Source organism: Aspergillus alliaceus (genome assembly GCF_009176365.1).
Source record: "Aspergillus alliaceus strain CBS 536.65 unplaced genomic scaffold BDW43scaffold_25, whole genome shotgun sequence".
Classification (NCBI taxonomy): domain Eukaryota; kingdom Fungi; phylum Ascomycota; class Eurotiomycetes; order Eurotiales; family Aspergillaceae; genus Aspergillus; species Aspergillus alliaceus.
The window spans coordinates 164,591-179,330 of record NW_022474708.1 but is presented as its reverse complement, the minus strand read 5'-3'; the positions used below and the strand labels follow the sequence as shown (position 1 = coordinate 179,330).

The 14,740-nt window shown below is 47.4% G+C and overlaps 3 protein-coding genes across 3 annotated transcripts; 1 reads left to right on the top strand and 2 right to left on the bottom strand.

Moving 5' to 3' along the window:
* Positions 1 to 438: 438 nt before the first annotated feature.
* On the bottom strand, positions 439 to 989 carry BDW43DRAFT_97607 (uncharacterized protein). The gene has a single exon (XM_032050800.1). The coding sequence runs from the start codon at positions 814 to 816 to the stop codon at positions 520 to 522; it is 297 nt and encodes a 98-aa protein (XP_031899733.1). The 5' UTR covers positions 817 to 989; the 3' UTR covers positions 439 to 519.
* On the bottom strand, positions 907 to 4,799 carry BDW43DRAFT_97598 (putative cell polarity protein (Tea1)). Its single transcript, XM_032050799.1, has 2 exons — positions 1,862 to 4,799; positions 907 to 1,783 (listed from the first exon to the last, which is right to left on the bottom strand). The coding sequence occupies exons 1-2, from the start codon at positions 4,549 to 4,551 to the stop codon at positions 997 to 999; spliced, it is 3,477 nt and encodes a 1,158-aa protein (XP_031899732.1). The 5' UTR covers positions 4,552 to 4,799; the 3' UTR covers positions 907 to 996.
* Positions 4,800 to 9,064: 4,265 nt separating this feature from the next.
* Positions 9,065 to 14,248, top strand: BDW43DRAFT_97341 (ubiquitin-binding TORC1 subunit KOG1). The gene is made up of 6 exons (XM_032050797.1): positions 9,065 to 9,171; positions 9,261 to 9,798; positions 9,856 to 12,920; positions 12,977 to 13,310; positions 13,368 to 13,705; positions 13,777 to 14,248. The coding sequence occupies exons 2-6, from the start codon at positions 9,328 to 9,330 to the stop codon at positions 13,964 to 13,966; spliced, it is 4,398 nt and encodes a 1,465-aa protein (XP_031899731.1). The 5' UTR covers positions 9,065 to 9,171; positions 9,261 to 9,327; the 3' UTR covers positions 13,967 to 14,248.
* Positions 14,249 to 14,740: the final 492 nt, after the last annotated feature.

Sequence of the window (14,740 nt, the reverse complement as noted above, 5' to 3'; positions counted from 1 at the left end):
GCTCAGGATTTCTGACACCGACGCTAGAGTCATTGGTAATTATATTAAGTATATATATACATCGGATGACGGACGATCATTTGGTTTTTGGCCGCGTGGTATGATCTACCCCATACTGATTCTGACCTACAGTTCCAAATACCATGTTTGTTTAATTTTCTCTCTCTATAAAATATATATTATCTTTTATAAGATCTTGGTGGGTAGCGCGCTATCACCCACGATACCACCATTTTATCCACATCATTACACTCAAAATTTCAATTTAGATTTATGTTATGTTATGAATACGATCGAAGCTAAAAGTTCCTCGGCCCTCAAGGCGACAATGGCCTATGGATACAATGTTTTGCCGTAGTTAAATTTACCGCCCAACCATGTGCATCATGGTCCGACGCCGATGAAATTATGGCTTCCCAACAAGCTCAATTATCATCTGGATTGCGCGGAATTTCCAACGCTGTTTGACGGCTAAAACCGATGGGGGATGATAGATCTATATCATAGAAAACTACGGTACTAACTGAGTTCCTTTTCGATAAGAATTGTGCTTGAATAGCAATTAACTGGTTCAGTTGAGACAGAGGCTTCGTGAAGTGAAAGGTAAGTAATAGTACATTCCAAGGCAGGAGTCAAAATGTGAAGGGGTATAAAATAGAGGAAGAAAAAGAAAAGAAGAAGAAAAAGAAAACATAGGAGATGAAAGGAAGGAACCCAGACAGGACAGAATGAGAATGAAACCATAAGTCTCTGGAATCTATCGCACACCGACAATAGTAGCCAGCAGATATCCAGAGAACAAAACAAAACAGACATGCCTTTATATTGTCCAGATGACAAACTGACAATTCATCAAACATACAGTGACAGAGTGCCCTGAGCACGAGCGATAAAGCTGAAGACGCAGGACGAATAACCATGGCTCTGCTAGTCTCAGACTTCAGCGCATGTTTACCAATAGAGTATAGACAAATTAACCATATACGGCTGAGCTTTTCAAATCATGTTTGCTGTTGTAGGGCCCCCTTCTGTGTTCCGGGGCTTGCTTTTCTCGGGGGAACTTGCCCTGGTATCATCCTCGTCCAAGCGTCGCCTCCATTCAGCTAGGCTGTCGCTCAGCCCTGTCTCTTTGGTAGGGGTTCGATCGAAGTCAGACTGAGTACTCAACCGGTAATTCCGGTTAGTACTTTCCCAGTGGTTACGCAAGGCTTCCAACTCATTAGCCAAGGAATCCAAAGCCATAGAACCGCGATTATCAGGGAAAGGATGATCTTGTGACACAGCACTGTCGGCTCGAGATCTGCTGACAGTATTGCTCGAGGCATTGCTATAGGTGCGTGAGATGCCATTCATGTTTTGGCCATGCTGAGACTGTCGACGGTAATGACCAACTGAGGCCTCCACTTGGTCTAAAAGCATGTTGACCTTCTGTTCGGCATCCGAAGCACGACTTTCCAGCAGAGAGTTTTCGCGTTTGAGTTGATCTAGCTCGGCGCGGCCCTTTTCCACCGAAGCAATCAGTTCTTGCTTAGTGCTTTCATATTCTGATCGAGACTTTTCTGTGTCAGCCTCGGCGGCAGAGAGATCGTCTTTCAACTTGGCGATTTCGCTCTCAAGCTTTGCGATAGAGGACGATGTATTTTGTTGTAGATCAGCGAGAGACCGTTGAAGTTGTGTGCGCTCAGTCTCCCACTCCTGCATTAATCCACTAGAAGTTTGGGCCGCGCTACCCTGCGCCACTTCTAGTTCAGACTGGATTTTTGCATTCTGAGACTTATACCGAGTGAGCTCATCCTTCATCCTTTTTAGCATCTTTTCAGTCCCCTTGACGTAATGAACAGCTGATTGATAATCGTTTTCGAGTTGTTCCAGCTTCTCCTTATATGCACGATCAGCCTCTTGTTCGCGGGACTCAAATGACGCCTTCATTTCCTCATGAGCCTTGAGACTGGTCGAGAGTTGTTGCTCAAGTTCCCGAAGTCTAGTTTGTTCAGGCGTTCCAAACCGAGAGCCAGGGGAATCTAGTCGAGGAGAACGTCTGCTATCAGTATAGTTGACACCACGCTCGCCAAGGAGATCTTTGAGGGCGGCGTGTTGGATGGCCAAGGCACCAGCCTCCCGCTGGTTATTTTCAAGCTGGGCCTTCAGCTCTCTGTTCTCAGCGGCGTGAGCTTGGCCGTCTTTCATAGCTGCCTGGAGCTGCCTTCGAAGCTGCAAACCTTCTCTACTAGCTTGCTCCTGGTATGCTTCTAACCCTGCAATCCTTTCTTCTGCACGGCGGAGTTTGTCCGCTGCTTCATCTGCAGCCGTTTGGCTAGCTTTTGCCAGCGTGTTCGCCCTTTCCACCTGTGCCTCCAATGCAGTAACACGCTGGTCTGCGAGCGACCGTATAGAAGAATCAGAATCAAATGATGATGCACGATCAAGTCCTGACAAGAACGCATTCTTGTGAGTCTCAGCCTCTCTGGCATTGCTATCTGCAAGCTCTTCCGCATCCCGCAGACGGCGAGTAGTATTTTCAAGCTCCGCACTCTGTTCTTCGTGCTCGGATCTAAGTTGAAGTAATTTTCTCTCCAACCCCTCGCGACGTTCGCGCTCCTCATCTAATTGCTTTTCAAGAAGGGCCGCTTTACCTGAAGATGCAGACACAGCCTCTCGGAGAGTGCCCAGGTTAGTACCAAAGTCTTTCAGATGCGTCGAAGAGTCCTCAAGTTTCTTCATTAGCTCTTCCTTATCCAAGGTCAACTGTTTCGTAGCAGATTCTGCTTCAGCTCGTAGTAAGGCCTCTTCCCGCATCGAAGCTTCCAGCTGATGGAGTTCCGCACGCAAACTCTCTGCCTCCAAAGCGTTATTTTGCATCTCGAGTTCAGCTAGACGTCTTCTGGTAGCTTCACATGTCTCTTCGGCAAGCTCCCTACCTCGTTTTTCTTGCTCCAGTTCACTGATAACCATATCCAATTTTGATTTGAGCTCATTTTGAGACGTAAGGGCCAAAGCCAATCTTCTGCTGATATCCGTCCCCCTCTCGGTCATCACTTCTTCGGGATCCTGGGAACGCCGATCAGGTTGGGGAGTTCCTCTTTGACTACCACCATGAGCGGCAAGCTTAGCACGAGAATAAGCCGCTTCATTGACAGCCACGTCTCTTTGATGTTCGACCTCAGCTACCCGCTTGGATGCAATGGCAGCTTGGCGATCTACGGTTGCTTGCATCTTCGCGAGTTCTGCCCGCATTGCAAGAAACGCCTCAATGAGAGGACGATCCTCATCAGCGAACGCATCGCCTACACGTTCGTCTAAAGCTGGGATACTTGAGGGGCTCGGCGTGTAACCAGCCTTTTTGGCCAATGCAAGCTCGGAAGCATACCACGCATTGCGATTTTTCACAGCCTCAAGCTCCTTGATGAGAGCTTCTTGATGGGCAGTCAACCTTGGCGAACGGGGTTCATCGCCTAGGGTCTTGGAGTTTCTGTAACCTCGAGAGTCCACAGAACCGTCAATACTGGCGTTTCGACCCAGGACAGATTCGTCTGCGCTGTCCATAGAGCTGCGCTGTCGATGTTGACGCAGCGACCGCTGCCTAGTTGGCGCACTGATAAGCGGGGCTGCCTCGCCAGCCTCCATGGCCTTGGCGGACATTCTCGACTGTTGGGTAGGCGTCCGACGATCACCTGGCCCAGAATTGGGATCGTTAGCAGGCTTGGGCTCTTTTGGGGATTCTTTTGCCACTGGAGATTCCCTATCCCGATCAGAGGTCATCGCTCGAACAGTATCCACAAGCGGGCCGCCATACGACCGATCCATCTTTGTAGGGGTTTTGCTTCGTGGATTCATGGCATTCTGGGGAGTGCTCCCCCGAGGACCAGGTGTGGGAGCTTGGCCCGGTGGAGGAGGACCTGATGGGGCCTGCGCTATAGAGGCCCGAGGGAGCCGAGACCCGGGCCCTGGGCTAGAACCAAAGTCTGCTGGTCTACCGGTCGGGCTCATCATGCTTTCGCGCGAGGCGCCTGGTCGCCGTGGATCTGAAGGTTGACTATGTGCCTCACGAGATGTTCGACCCGTCTGTGGACTTTGTCGGTCTGTACTGCCTTTTCTCATCCCTGGAGGTGGGACTCTATCTCCATTCTGACCCTCAGTTGGATAGCGAATTTTGGACGTATCGAGAATATATACCATGCTAAGCTCCACAGGGTCCCTTGGCGCAGAGCTTGGTTCACCCGCCATAACGATAATTTGTTTCCCGAAAGCCGTCATACTGTGTCCCGACCTTGGTGAAGGTGCAGGTCCCATGTTCTGAAAAGAATACCACCGCTTAGTCGTGATGCGGAAAGCAGCTAGGTCCCCAAGGTCGATTCCCTCGTCTGTGCGGCCGCCGAATATGTACATGACATCGTTTACAAGAGCGGCTGCATGCCCTTCTCGCGGTGTAGGGATAAACCCAACACAATCTAGTTGAGTCCACTGATTAGCGCGAGGATCATAGGTCCACACGTCGTTGAACCACTGTAGACCGTTCGTTCCTCCAAACCTAGCTGAGAGTGAGCGAGCCATACATTATTGGACAAGGGAAATCCTTAGATGCGAGACTTACAGGTACAACCTGTCATTGAAGCTGACAATTGAATGGTTAGTCCGGGCAGGGGGTATCTGGCCAGGAGGTGGACCACCATCGTGACTGCTTCGGATTAAAACCTCCCACTTATTCGACGGATTTTGTAATTGATTCAGGTCAAAGGCGACGAGGTCGTTGAAAAAATACCCTTCAACCTGCCCACCAAAGACATAAATCTTGGAGCCAAGGATGTTCAAGGTGTGTCCATAACGCCCAGAGGGCCGGGGACCCGGAGGTATAGCACGCGACCATTGTCGAGATGCTGAGAGATCCAAGACGTTAGGGCACATTTGTCTCAACAAGGGATAAAACATCAAGACATACAGGTGTTCAGTAGATAAAGCGTGTCGTCCAAAGTGTCATTTTCGTCCACCTTTGTATCACCACCAAATACAATAAACGCATTGCCAACCAGCAAGCTCGCATGACCGACCCTGGGACCGGGACCCTCTGATACAGTAGCAATTGGGAAGCATGACAGGTTTCCGCCACTGCTCTCAATCATCCAGAGATCTCCCTTGACGGTTGACCCATCTATTAATCCACCCATCATATAGATATCTCCTTCTTTCGAGGCAACGGAATTGATGGCCGCGCCATAGCGGGGAAAGGGATTTGCCTGAGGCGTGGAGAAGTTTAAACGACGTTGTGACCATGGGTACAATGAAGCACCGGGGCTAGTATTAGGAGCATTGCTGTTCATCGACTGCTGAGGTGGTCGTTGAGTCTGCGCTTGATTAGTCGCGATGCATGGAAACAAGAGGCCTCGTTCTGCAGCTAGCGAAAGGAAGGATAGCTGTCATTAACGAGTAGTAGAGGGACGTGGAGTACGAACCTGCGACTCGGACTCGGCTCTTTGTCGCAGCCGCTGCTGATCCGGACTATTGATGCTATTTACCGAGTTTAGAGAATTGTTGTAACTGCTGCTAGGTGTCGGCGTTTGCGAAGTGTTCCCGTCTCGTTCTTTGACTCCATTGGGTGCCGCCGGTGGATTTGTTGCCGGTGGATGTGTTGCCGCTCCCTCGGAGGTATGGAGGCTTCTGCTTGCTGGAGGAAGCGTGGTGGTGTTTTGTTGGTGTTTTTTGGACTTAAATAGAAAAGCCATCGTGATAATTGGGTCGTAAACGGTCGTTCAGAGCGCAGAGTTGTAGATTAACGGTACCAGGAAAGGCAGAATCCAATTCGGCTTGAAAGTCAAAATGGCCCCTGCGTCAATGATACGATACAATGGCAGAACAGAGCAGAAGAGAAGGAAGAAGAAAAAGAAGCAAAGAAAAAGGCCCAAACGCAATCAGTAGAATAAAAAAAAACCAAAGAGGGCACCAGGCTATAGAAGATTTAAAGGAAGCGAACGACTGAACCCAGCCGGGATACGTGCAGGGCAGTTCCTTCTTAACGTTCGGTCAAAATACTAAGAGGAGTGAACAATGGAACAGTTCCATCTAAGATGAAACCCCTCAGCAAGTCGCTCAGCGTCCCGGAGCAGAGAGCGACAATATTCCTTCTACTTCCAAAGCAAAACCTCGATTGCGACTCCGCAGGAGCATGAGCGACTTATACAGGAAAGAAAAAAACAAAAAGATAAACAAGGGTGGGACACGCGAGGAAATGAAGAACCGTCAAGAAGAAAGAGAAAAGGAGAACGAACACAAGGGGAAAATAATAAAGACGGAAGTATGGGACGAAAATGGGCCCTTGGACATGGATATTGGAGAAGAAGAAAGAAAGAAAGTGAGAGACAGGAATAATGCGAGGCCCCGGCGTTTCAAAGTTCCCTAACCAGCATTAATTAGATAATTAATTTGGACTTCTTTTTAAGGCTTGTTGTTGATTTGATCAAAACGGTCCAGTAGTTCGAGGTCCCTTAGGGGTTGGAAGGGAAAGGCTGTCACCGCCTTGGGGGTGAAATACTGTTTGTTACAGTTAAGGTGAGCCTGATACATGAACTAAACTTGATTAGTTCCATTGTCATGCATGATCATCCTCATTCCTTACGACGCTGTACTCACTACTGGCGAATTTTTTTTATCTTTGGATTCAGTTCCAATGCTAGTATAGATGCTCAGTTCTTACTACTCTATACAGACTCCGGAAGTGATGTAATATCAGACTTGGTTCACTACTACTCGGGTGCAATCTGTCCACGCAACTGCCGGAGTATGGGGTCTGGGAACCATTCAATCAAAATGTCAAACCCACAATACAAATTCCCAATGAACATGTGCAGTAATACACTTCACAATTGAAGTGGTCCCTGGAGCCTACTTAAATAGTATTAAAAGTCATAAAAAGTTTCTCAGTTGTTAATATGCAGGTACCCTCTTCCTCTGTCTGTAGTGGTTCCTTAGTATCATAGTCCTTCCGAGGTAGATGCTGTACCTAGCAGTCCCGTGGTCCCAATTCTGATCCAGGTATGATTGTGATGATCTTTGTCTTTTTCCATTCTGGATCATCTCGGATATTCCATTGGCTCTTGAACCCGTGTACCTTACAGGTAAAGTATGTATGATCTATGCAGGAACGAAACAGTCCCATCATTGTGCTAGTAGTAGAATCGTCGTCCTAGGGCAGCCAAATAATCATTCTAGCTATCAATGCTTTGAACAATTTCCCTCCTGGATTGGTTCTCGATCAACGCATAAGCTGTCCACGCGCGATGTTGACCTCGCACTGCAGTCTCCCTCCCTAACCTGATTAAGATTTCTTTTATTTTATTTTTATTTTTATTTTTTATTTTTATTATTTTTATTTTTTTTTTCAAAGCGGGTGATGATAAAACCTGTGTTGCTGTTGAGATGGCAGGTTCGGTACTTTGCCAATGCTCCAGGTGCCCCTAAACTTAGTAACTATACACCACTAAACCATGGATGGTGCCAAAAAAGGGCGGAGCCAGGGGCTAAAAGAGCCGAAAAACCTTCTCAAAAGGGGCTGGTTAGACCTCGATCCATAAGATATACCTGGTTAAGTTGGGTCATTTTAATGTGAACTAAAATTCTAATGGGGTTGGGGGAGGGCAAACGTACAAACAATCTAGCCAATCAGAATGTCGGGGAATCGCTTAGGGCACTTGCTGGTTCGGTAGGGATAAGAGAAGCGTAAGTCACTGGGTCGCGGCTTTGTCCAATATCCTAATGGAACTCATCCCTTTTCTCACTAATTGAAGCCGAGTTACTCTTAAGCTACCATTCTAGGTATGGGTTCCACTTAACATCATATTTGCTCTTCCCGACCTCTCCTAAAATTGAGACATAGCACATAGCATATACCAGCCACGCAATAAATTATAAGTGCTCCAACTTCATTCCATCCTTGTTAGAGTTGGTCACTTTATATAGTAACAAGTCGGTGTCTTGATGCGAAGTACTACGAGCTAGTGGGTGGTTACCCTGCTATATTACCATTGTTTACTATATCTGGCTAGTGCGCATATCTTCGAAGTAAAGTTTCAATACAGATTAAGTTGCTAGTTGCCTTAGATGCTCACAATTTCTGCATGACCCTGCTAACGCATCACCCGTACCTTAATATCTATTAGGGCCAGGTAGTATCAGTCTCAAGTGCTTAATCTCGTGGAGTCATGAACGTTGCGACTTGGAAAGAACTACAGATTGCCTGTTTCATACCGGTGCGCTCTCTACCTAACTCGTCTTAATACGTGTATTATCTTGTGGTGCTTGTCAATGCCCCTAAATAGTAGTATTTCACAGGTCAGGCGGTTGTTCTTTGCTTCTTCGCCTCTGCCCAATAGGACCCCAAGGAACCGGCATTGAAGATAGTACATAAATATATGTAAACATTCATGTATCCGAAATGTTATGAGACAGCTGGGTAGTCCAAATGACTTCAACTTTGCAATTTAAGATCGCCAACAATGCCAAGACCGAAGCAAACTTAGGAGGTTCCAACCGTTGTTTCTTTACTTGTCGACATGGGCATAATCTGTACATACAGTTACTAGGTCTGTATGTACCTTTACAACCTAACATACTAAGTAGGTAGTATTCCTGCAGGCAGCAGGCTATTCTCGCTGAGGCGCTTAAGTATTACTAAGTATAGTTAGTTTATACGTTTATATCGTGCTATAAAATGATTACTATGACATATAAATATATAGGAAGTTTGTTACAATCCAGCGAGCTCCCTACAATCCGTTTGCCAGCTAGAACTAGGTTGAAAAAAGATTTGGTAACAAAGAACACAGTTGTCTTCTACGTGATATAACCCAAGGAGAGCGGTCACCGGAAGTATAGATATTCCGAGAAATCTATGCCAAGACATCGCGGCTAAAGCTCATGAACCTCACTGTTACTAAAAAGATATCGACAAACCATAGTTTCTCAAGCTGTGGGCTTGGAAGAGAGAGGTTGTTACTTTGATACCAAGGAGAAGGCGAGATCTCTCTCTTCGCCATTCCTTACGCTGAGGAGGCAGTCTTGGGCCGCTAGCAACATAAGCCTCGGGTTACCGACTGCGGAGCCTACAGATTGGGGACGGTATTCCGTTGCTCTCTGTGCACGCACCGTGACATGAGTATTGATAAGGTGAGAACATACGTACATGTGCGTCTGCCCCACAATAAGATACGTCCATGTGCCATGAATTATCATTAGTTGTCAATGAAACACTTCTAAATTTACGTTCTTTCTAGATTTTGGCCATCTGAGCAACCGCCACACCCTTCTACTTTCCTGATTAAACACGATGAGTTTTGCATAATGAAGGATCCCAATATAGTTGCAAAGCAAAAAGCCACAATGGAATCGCAGGAATCTAGCGGTCACGCTGAACCACGAAAGAATACTAGCAAGTCCGTCCGCGTTGCTTTCGGACCGGACCTGGAAACGCATATCCCTCCCCGCAATAAGTCACCCGCGCCTACTCCAGGGCATCACAGATCTTTTACTACAGTCGAGCGGAGACAGCCCCCCGTACCCATCCCTGACAGGCCGACGAGTTCTTCGGCAGGTGATGGCCCGGCGGTCATAGAGGATAATACCCCTCGGCTGATACCCGATCGGACGTCGGATTCTGCGCGCCCATCGACTCTGAAGAGGGCTAAAAGCGACTATGGACCAAGACTGGGGTTTGACAAGTCCCCTCCTGGTGAGGATGAAGAGGACTTTGCCATGCGCCATGGTTGGCAGGAAGAGTACACGTCGAGCGAGTATCTCAAGATTTTACATTCGGTAAGCAAAACTGTGATGCGTTACAGCTTTCGATGGAGTTTCCTCTGATGGCCCTAGAACTTTTACATGTACTTCACGGAAAAACGCCACGAGACGAACGGCATGCCGAGAGATCCGGAGGGGAGCTGGCCAAGCCAAGATTGGCGTATGAAGGACCGCCTGAAGACTGTTTCTGCAGCCTTGGCCATATGCCTGAACATCGGCGTTGACCCTCCGGATGTTGTCAAGACGAACCCTACGGCCAAGCTCGAATGTTGGGTTGATCCAACGTCTACTACTGGTGGTGGGCAGACTAAGATAATGGAGCAGATTGGAAAAAAACTACAGGAACAGTATGAGACACTTAGCTTAAGAACTAGGTACAAGCAATATCTGGACCCATCTGTTGACGAGACGAAAAAGTTTTGCATATCACTGCGGCGTAACGCCAAAGATGAGAGGGTTCTCTTTCATTATAACGGCCATGGTGTCCCTTTACCTACACAGTCTGGTGAAATATGGGTCTTCAACAAGAACTACACTCAATACATACCGGTGTCCTTGTATGACCTGCAGTCCTGGCTTGCAGGTCCTAGTCTTTTTGTTTTCGATGTATCACATGCAGGGAACATTGTGCAGAATTTCCACACGTTTGTCGAGAAACATGAGAAAGAGAACATCGAGGCAAAAAAGCGTGATCCCAATGTGATTACCCAAAATTATGGGGATTGCATAATTCTTGCTGCATGTCAAAAGAGCGAGTCGCTCCCAACTAATCCGGACCTCCCTGCAGATCTTTTCACTTGTTGCTTAACCACCCCCATCGAGATCGCTCTGAGATACTTTATCCTCCAGAATCCTCTACAGAGTAACATCTTGATTGATGATTTCCGAGTACCGGGTCGCTTGCAGGACCGCAGAAGCCCTCTTGGAGAACTGAACTGGATTTTCACTGCTATCACTGATACCATCGCGTGGAATACCTTACCACGATCTTTGTTTAAGAAGCTTTTCCGTCAAGATCTCATGGTAGCCGCCCTGTTCAGGAATTTCCTGCTCAGTGAACGGATAATGCGCACATACAAATGCCGCCCAATATCATCGCCTGAACTACCAGAGACACATCACCATCCTCTATGGAAAAGTTGGGACCTCGCAGTCGAAATGGTTTTGGCCCAGCTTCCCGCGCTAATCGATCATGAAGAGGGCCGTAGACAATATGAGTATCAGCACTCCACCTTTTTTGCCGAGCAACTGACTGCCTTCGAGGTGTACTTATCGTCTGGACCAACGGAGAAAAGCCCGCCGGATCAACTTCCCATTGTCCTCCAAGTCCTTCTGAGTCAGGCGCACAGATTAAGGGCCTTGATTTTACTCAGCAAATTCCTGGACCTCGGTCCTTGGGCCGTCCATTTGGCTTTGAGCATAGGTATTTTCCCCTATGTTGTCAAACTGCTACAGTCAGCAGCCCAGGAATTGAAGCCAGTTATGGTTTTCATCTGGGCAAGGATCATGGCTGTCGATTACACAGTCCAGAATGATCTGCTGAAGGACAACGGAATTCATTACTTCATTTCTATTCTCAACCCATCTTCACCTATTCCTGTGGGCAACGCTAGCGAACATCGGGCCATGTGTGCATTCATCGTGTCGATATTCTGCAAGAACTACCCCCAGGGCCAGAATGTGTGTCTTTCTGCAGAACTCTTTGACTCTTGTTTGAGACATTTGATGGACGTTGAAAATCCCTTGTTGCGGCAATGGTCATGTCTGTGCATTAGTATGCTCTGGACTGATTTCCCCGAGGCAAAGTGGATGGGTATTCGATGCGCTGCGCCTGCAAGGCTTTGCGAGCTCAATTTCGATCCCGTTCCCGAGGTTCGAGCCGCAATGTTACATGCTGTGACCACATTCTTAGGCATCCCGGATTTGACAGATCAAGTGGCACAGATTGAAGAATCATTGGCTCTGGCAGTGTTACCAATGGCGTCAGACGGTAGTGTACTCGTCCGAAAAGAGCTTCTAGTGTTCTTCTCAACCTTCGTAAGACGCTATCAGAACAAGTTCCTAGTCGCTGCATATGAAGAATTGCAGGATGAAAAACAGAGTCTTCTCCTCAAAGCTAAGCAAGAGACACCTAAAGGCCACTCCTTTGAGGATACCCCGAATGGGACCGCAAATGGGGCCGCAAATGGAACCGTAGGTTCGAGCTACAAGCCGCCGAATTTGTCTCGCAATTCTACCTTCGGAACCATATGGAAACAGCTCCTTGTCCTTTCTGTTGACCCGCATCCTGACATCGCACAGGATGCAGGTACGATCGTTGATTACATTCATTTGTCCCTTGTGCAGTCCCCCATGGCTTCGCTAACTGAAAAGATTCGGCTTGAAATAATGGACCTCTCAAATCGAGTGTTGCCGAAGTCACAGGTTCGAGAGAAACTCGAATCGAAGAAAACTACACCACCACCCGCTCCTCCATCTGTTGCTCCGCCAAAACAGGAAGGCTATCTTTCCCTGAGCCTGAAGCGAACTGCTAGTGTCGCAGCATCTCTGAAGAACCTTGCTTTCGGAGGTCTATCCGCAGAACCGCAGTTGTCGCAACCCTCGGCATCAGACAAGAGTCGCATGCCTATGACGCCACGAGGACGAGCTCCCCCAGAATGGACACGGCCCCCTGAAGTGAACGATCAAGTTGCCCCTGCAACAGCTTATCACCAGTCTCCAACTCCGACGTCTCGCGGGTTTGAGCCGAAAGACCCGTCAACTCCCCTTGCCATCCCCTTGATGAGTAGGTTCCTAGACTGGTCCACAGAGGTAATCCCAGAATCTCTTGCTTTGATCTCCAAGCAATACAACAAAGAGTATAGACAGTTTCTCACCCATATTCAGTATTTCCGGGAGCCCCAGATGAAACCCAATGAGCCCGACGAGCCGGGTAGCGCGGATTACAACGAGCGCCTTTGGAGACGGAGCCGCAACGAAAAAATCATCGCAGAGACCCAGCCGCTCAAGAGTAAAGCCGGCAGCAGCCGATGGGATAACTCAACAGCCTTACTTTCTAACAGTAGCCAGCCCCTCAAGATGTGTTTTCATCAGTTCGAGGATCATATCGCTGTTGCAGATGACCGAGATACTATTGCGTAAGTTTGGCGAGCTTTGAATTGTGATGTGTGCTGACGATCTCTTTTACTTTCAGAATCTGGGATTGGCAGAGCCACAAGCGTCTCAATCGATTTTCTAATGGAAACCCACCCGGTTCAAAGATAAACGAAGTTCGCTATATTAACGAAGATGATCAAGCGCTTTTGCTGACAGGCTCTTCCGATGGCGTTCTAAAGCTGTTCAGGAATTATGAGTCTGCAAAGGAGGTCGAGATCGTAACAGCTTTTAGGGCCTTGCCGGAACTTATTCCTAGTAATCGAAATGCAGGGCTTGTCCTTGACTGGCAACAGGGCCAGGGCAAGGCGCTGGTTGCAGGAGATGTGAAAGTTATACGAGTTTGGAATGCCGCAACCGAAGTCTGCACCAACGTATGTCTTTTGTCACGCCACTTGCCGTGAGTGAGATGCTTACCTTGCATGTTCTAGGACATTCCCGCACGCTCAGGATCGTGCATCACTTCCTTGACGTCCGATCAAGTTGCGGGTAATATCTTCGTGGCCGGATTCGGTGATGGAGCTGTCAGAGTATTTGACCAACGCATTAAACCCACGACTTCCATGGTGAAAGTATGGCGTGAACACAAACAGTGGATTACTAATGTGCACATGCAACGGGGTGGCTTGAGAGAGCTGGTTTCTGGGAGTCGAAATGGAGAGATACGTCTTTGGGATCTCCGCATGGATAATCCAATTTCGACGCTGTACGCCACTAGAGATACCCTGCGAACGTTGAGCGTCCATGAACACGCTCCAGTATTTATGGTGTATGTGACACACTGGCTTGTCATATAAATTGACGGTGACTTGACTTGGCTAACTTGAAAATATCTCGCAGGGGCACGAACCGCCATGAAGTCAAGACATTCAACGTTGACGGCACCTATCTGTCGACGTTCGAACCGTACTCAAGTTTCCTCCACCACAACCGCTCTTCTCCGATAGCAAGCACCGCCTTCCACCCTCATCGCACCGTTCTCGCCTGTGCTGCTCTTAATGATAATCACATCAACCTGGTCTCCTGCTAGGTCTACCCTGATATATTTCCCCACTAATCATGTTTCACTTTCTGTTGATCCATATCTTATCCTTTTAATCTGTTCTATCTCGACAGACATGCTGCACAGCAGAGACGGCGCTTTCGGTCATGATGGTTTTCACTACAGATGTTTCTCTTGTTTCTGACATGGTTATCTGATGACCTTTTGTTTTATATGGCGTTAGACCGGAGTTTGACAGCAACTTAGCAATCTGGCGCTGTGGTTAATGTTTATATTTGTTCCTTCGTCTCTAATTTATATTGTTTTTCAGTTCTTTTTTTTTTATATATTTTTTTACCTCCGCTAACCTTGTTTTTATTTTACACTGCTATATGTATATGGACAGAACATAAACAATAGCGAATGTGCAGGAGGCGGTATCAATCTGATTTCGGTTATTCTTGGACGCTACTGGTAGTCCCCATTGCGGTATTGTAACTTTCATGTAAATCCCTACTGTGAATGACCTACACTCGTGCAGAATATCGCCACGTTGATGTTGGAAGATGGATATCTAGTCTAGACTTCGCGGGTACCATATAAAGACGTGGTATATTTATATGCATATCCAAGCTACAACAAGTTACACTTTCATAATAAATAGACAAATACACCACTATAACGTCTCTGGTTTGGTTGAGATTCATTAATTAATTAATACTATTTCCTAGCTAGAAGGTAGATATCTACACGAAGCATGCCCTGTATGCTTCTCAGCGCTGTCCATCATCTCAATAGCCCCTAAAGCCCCAATTAAAGTCC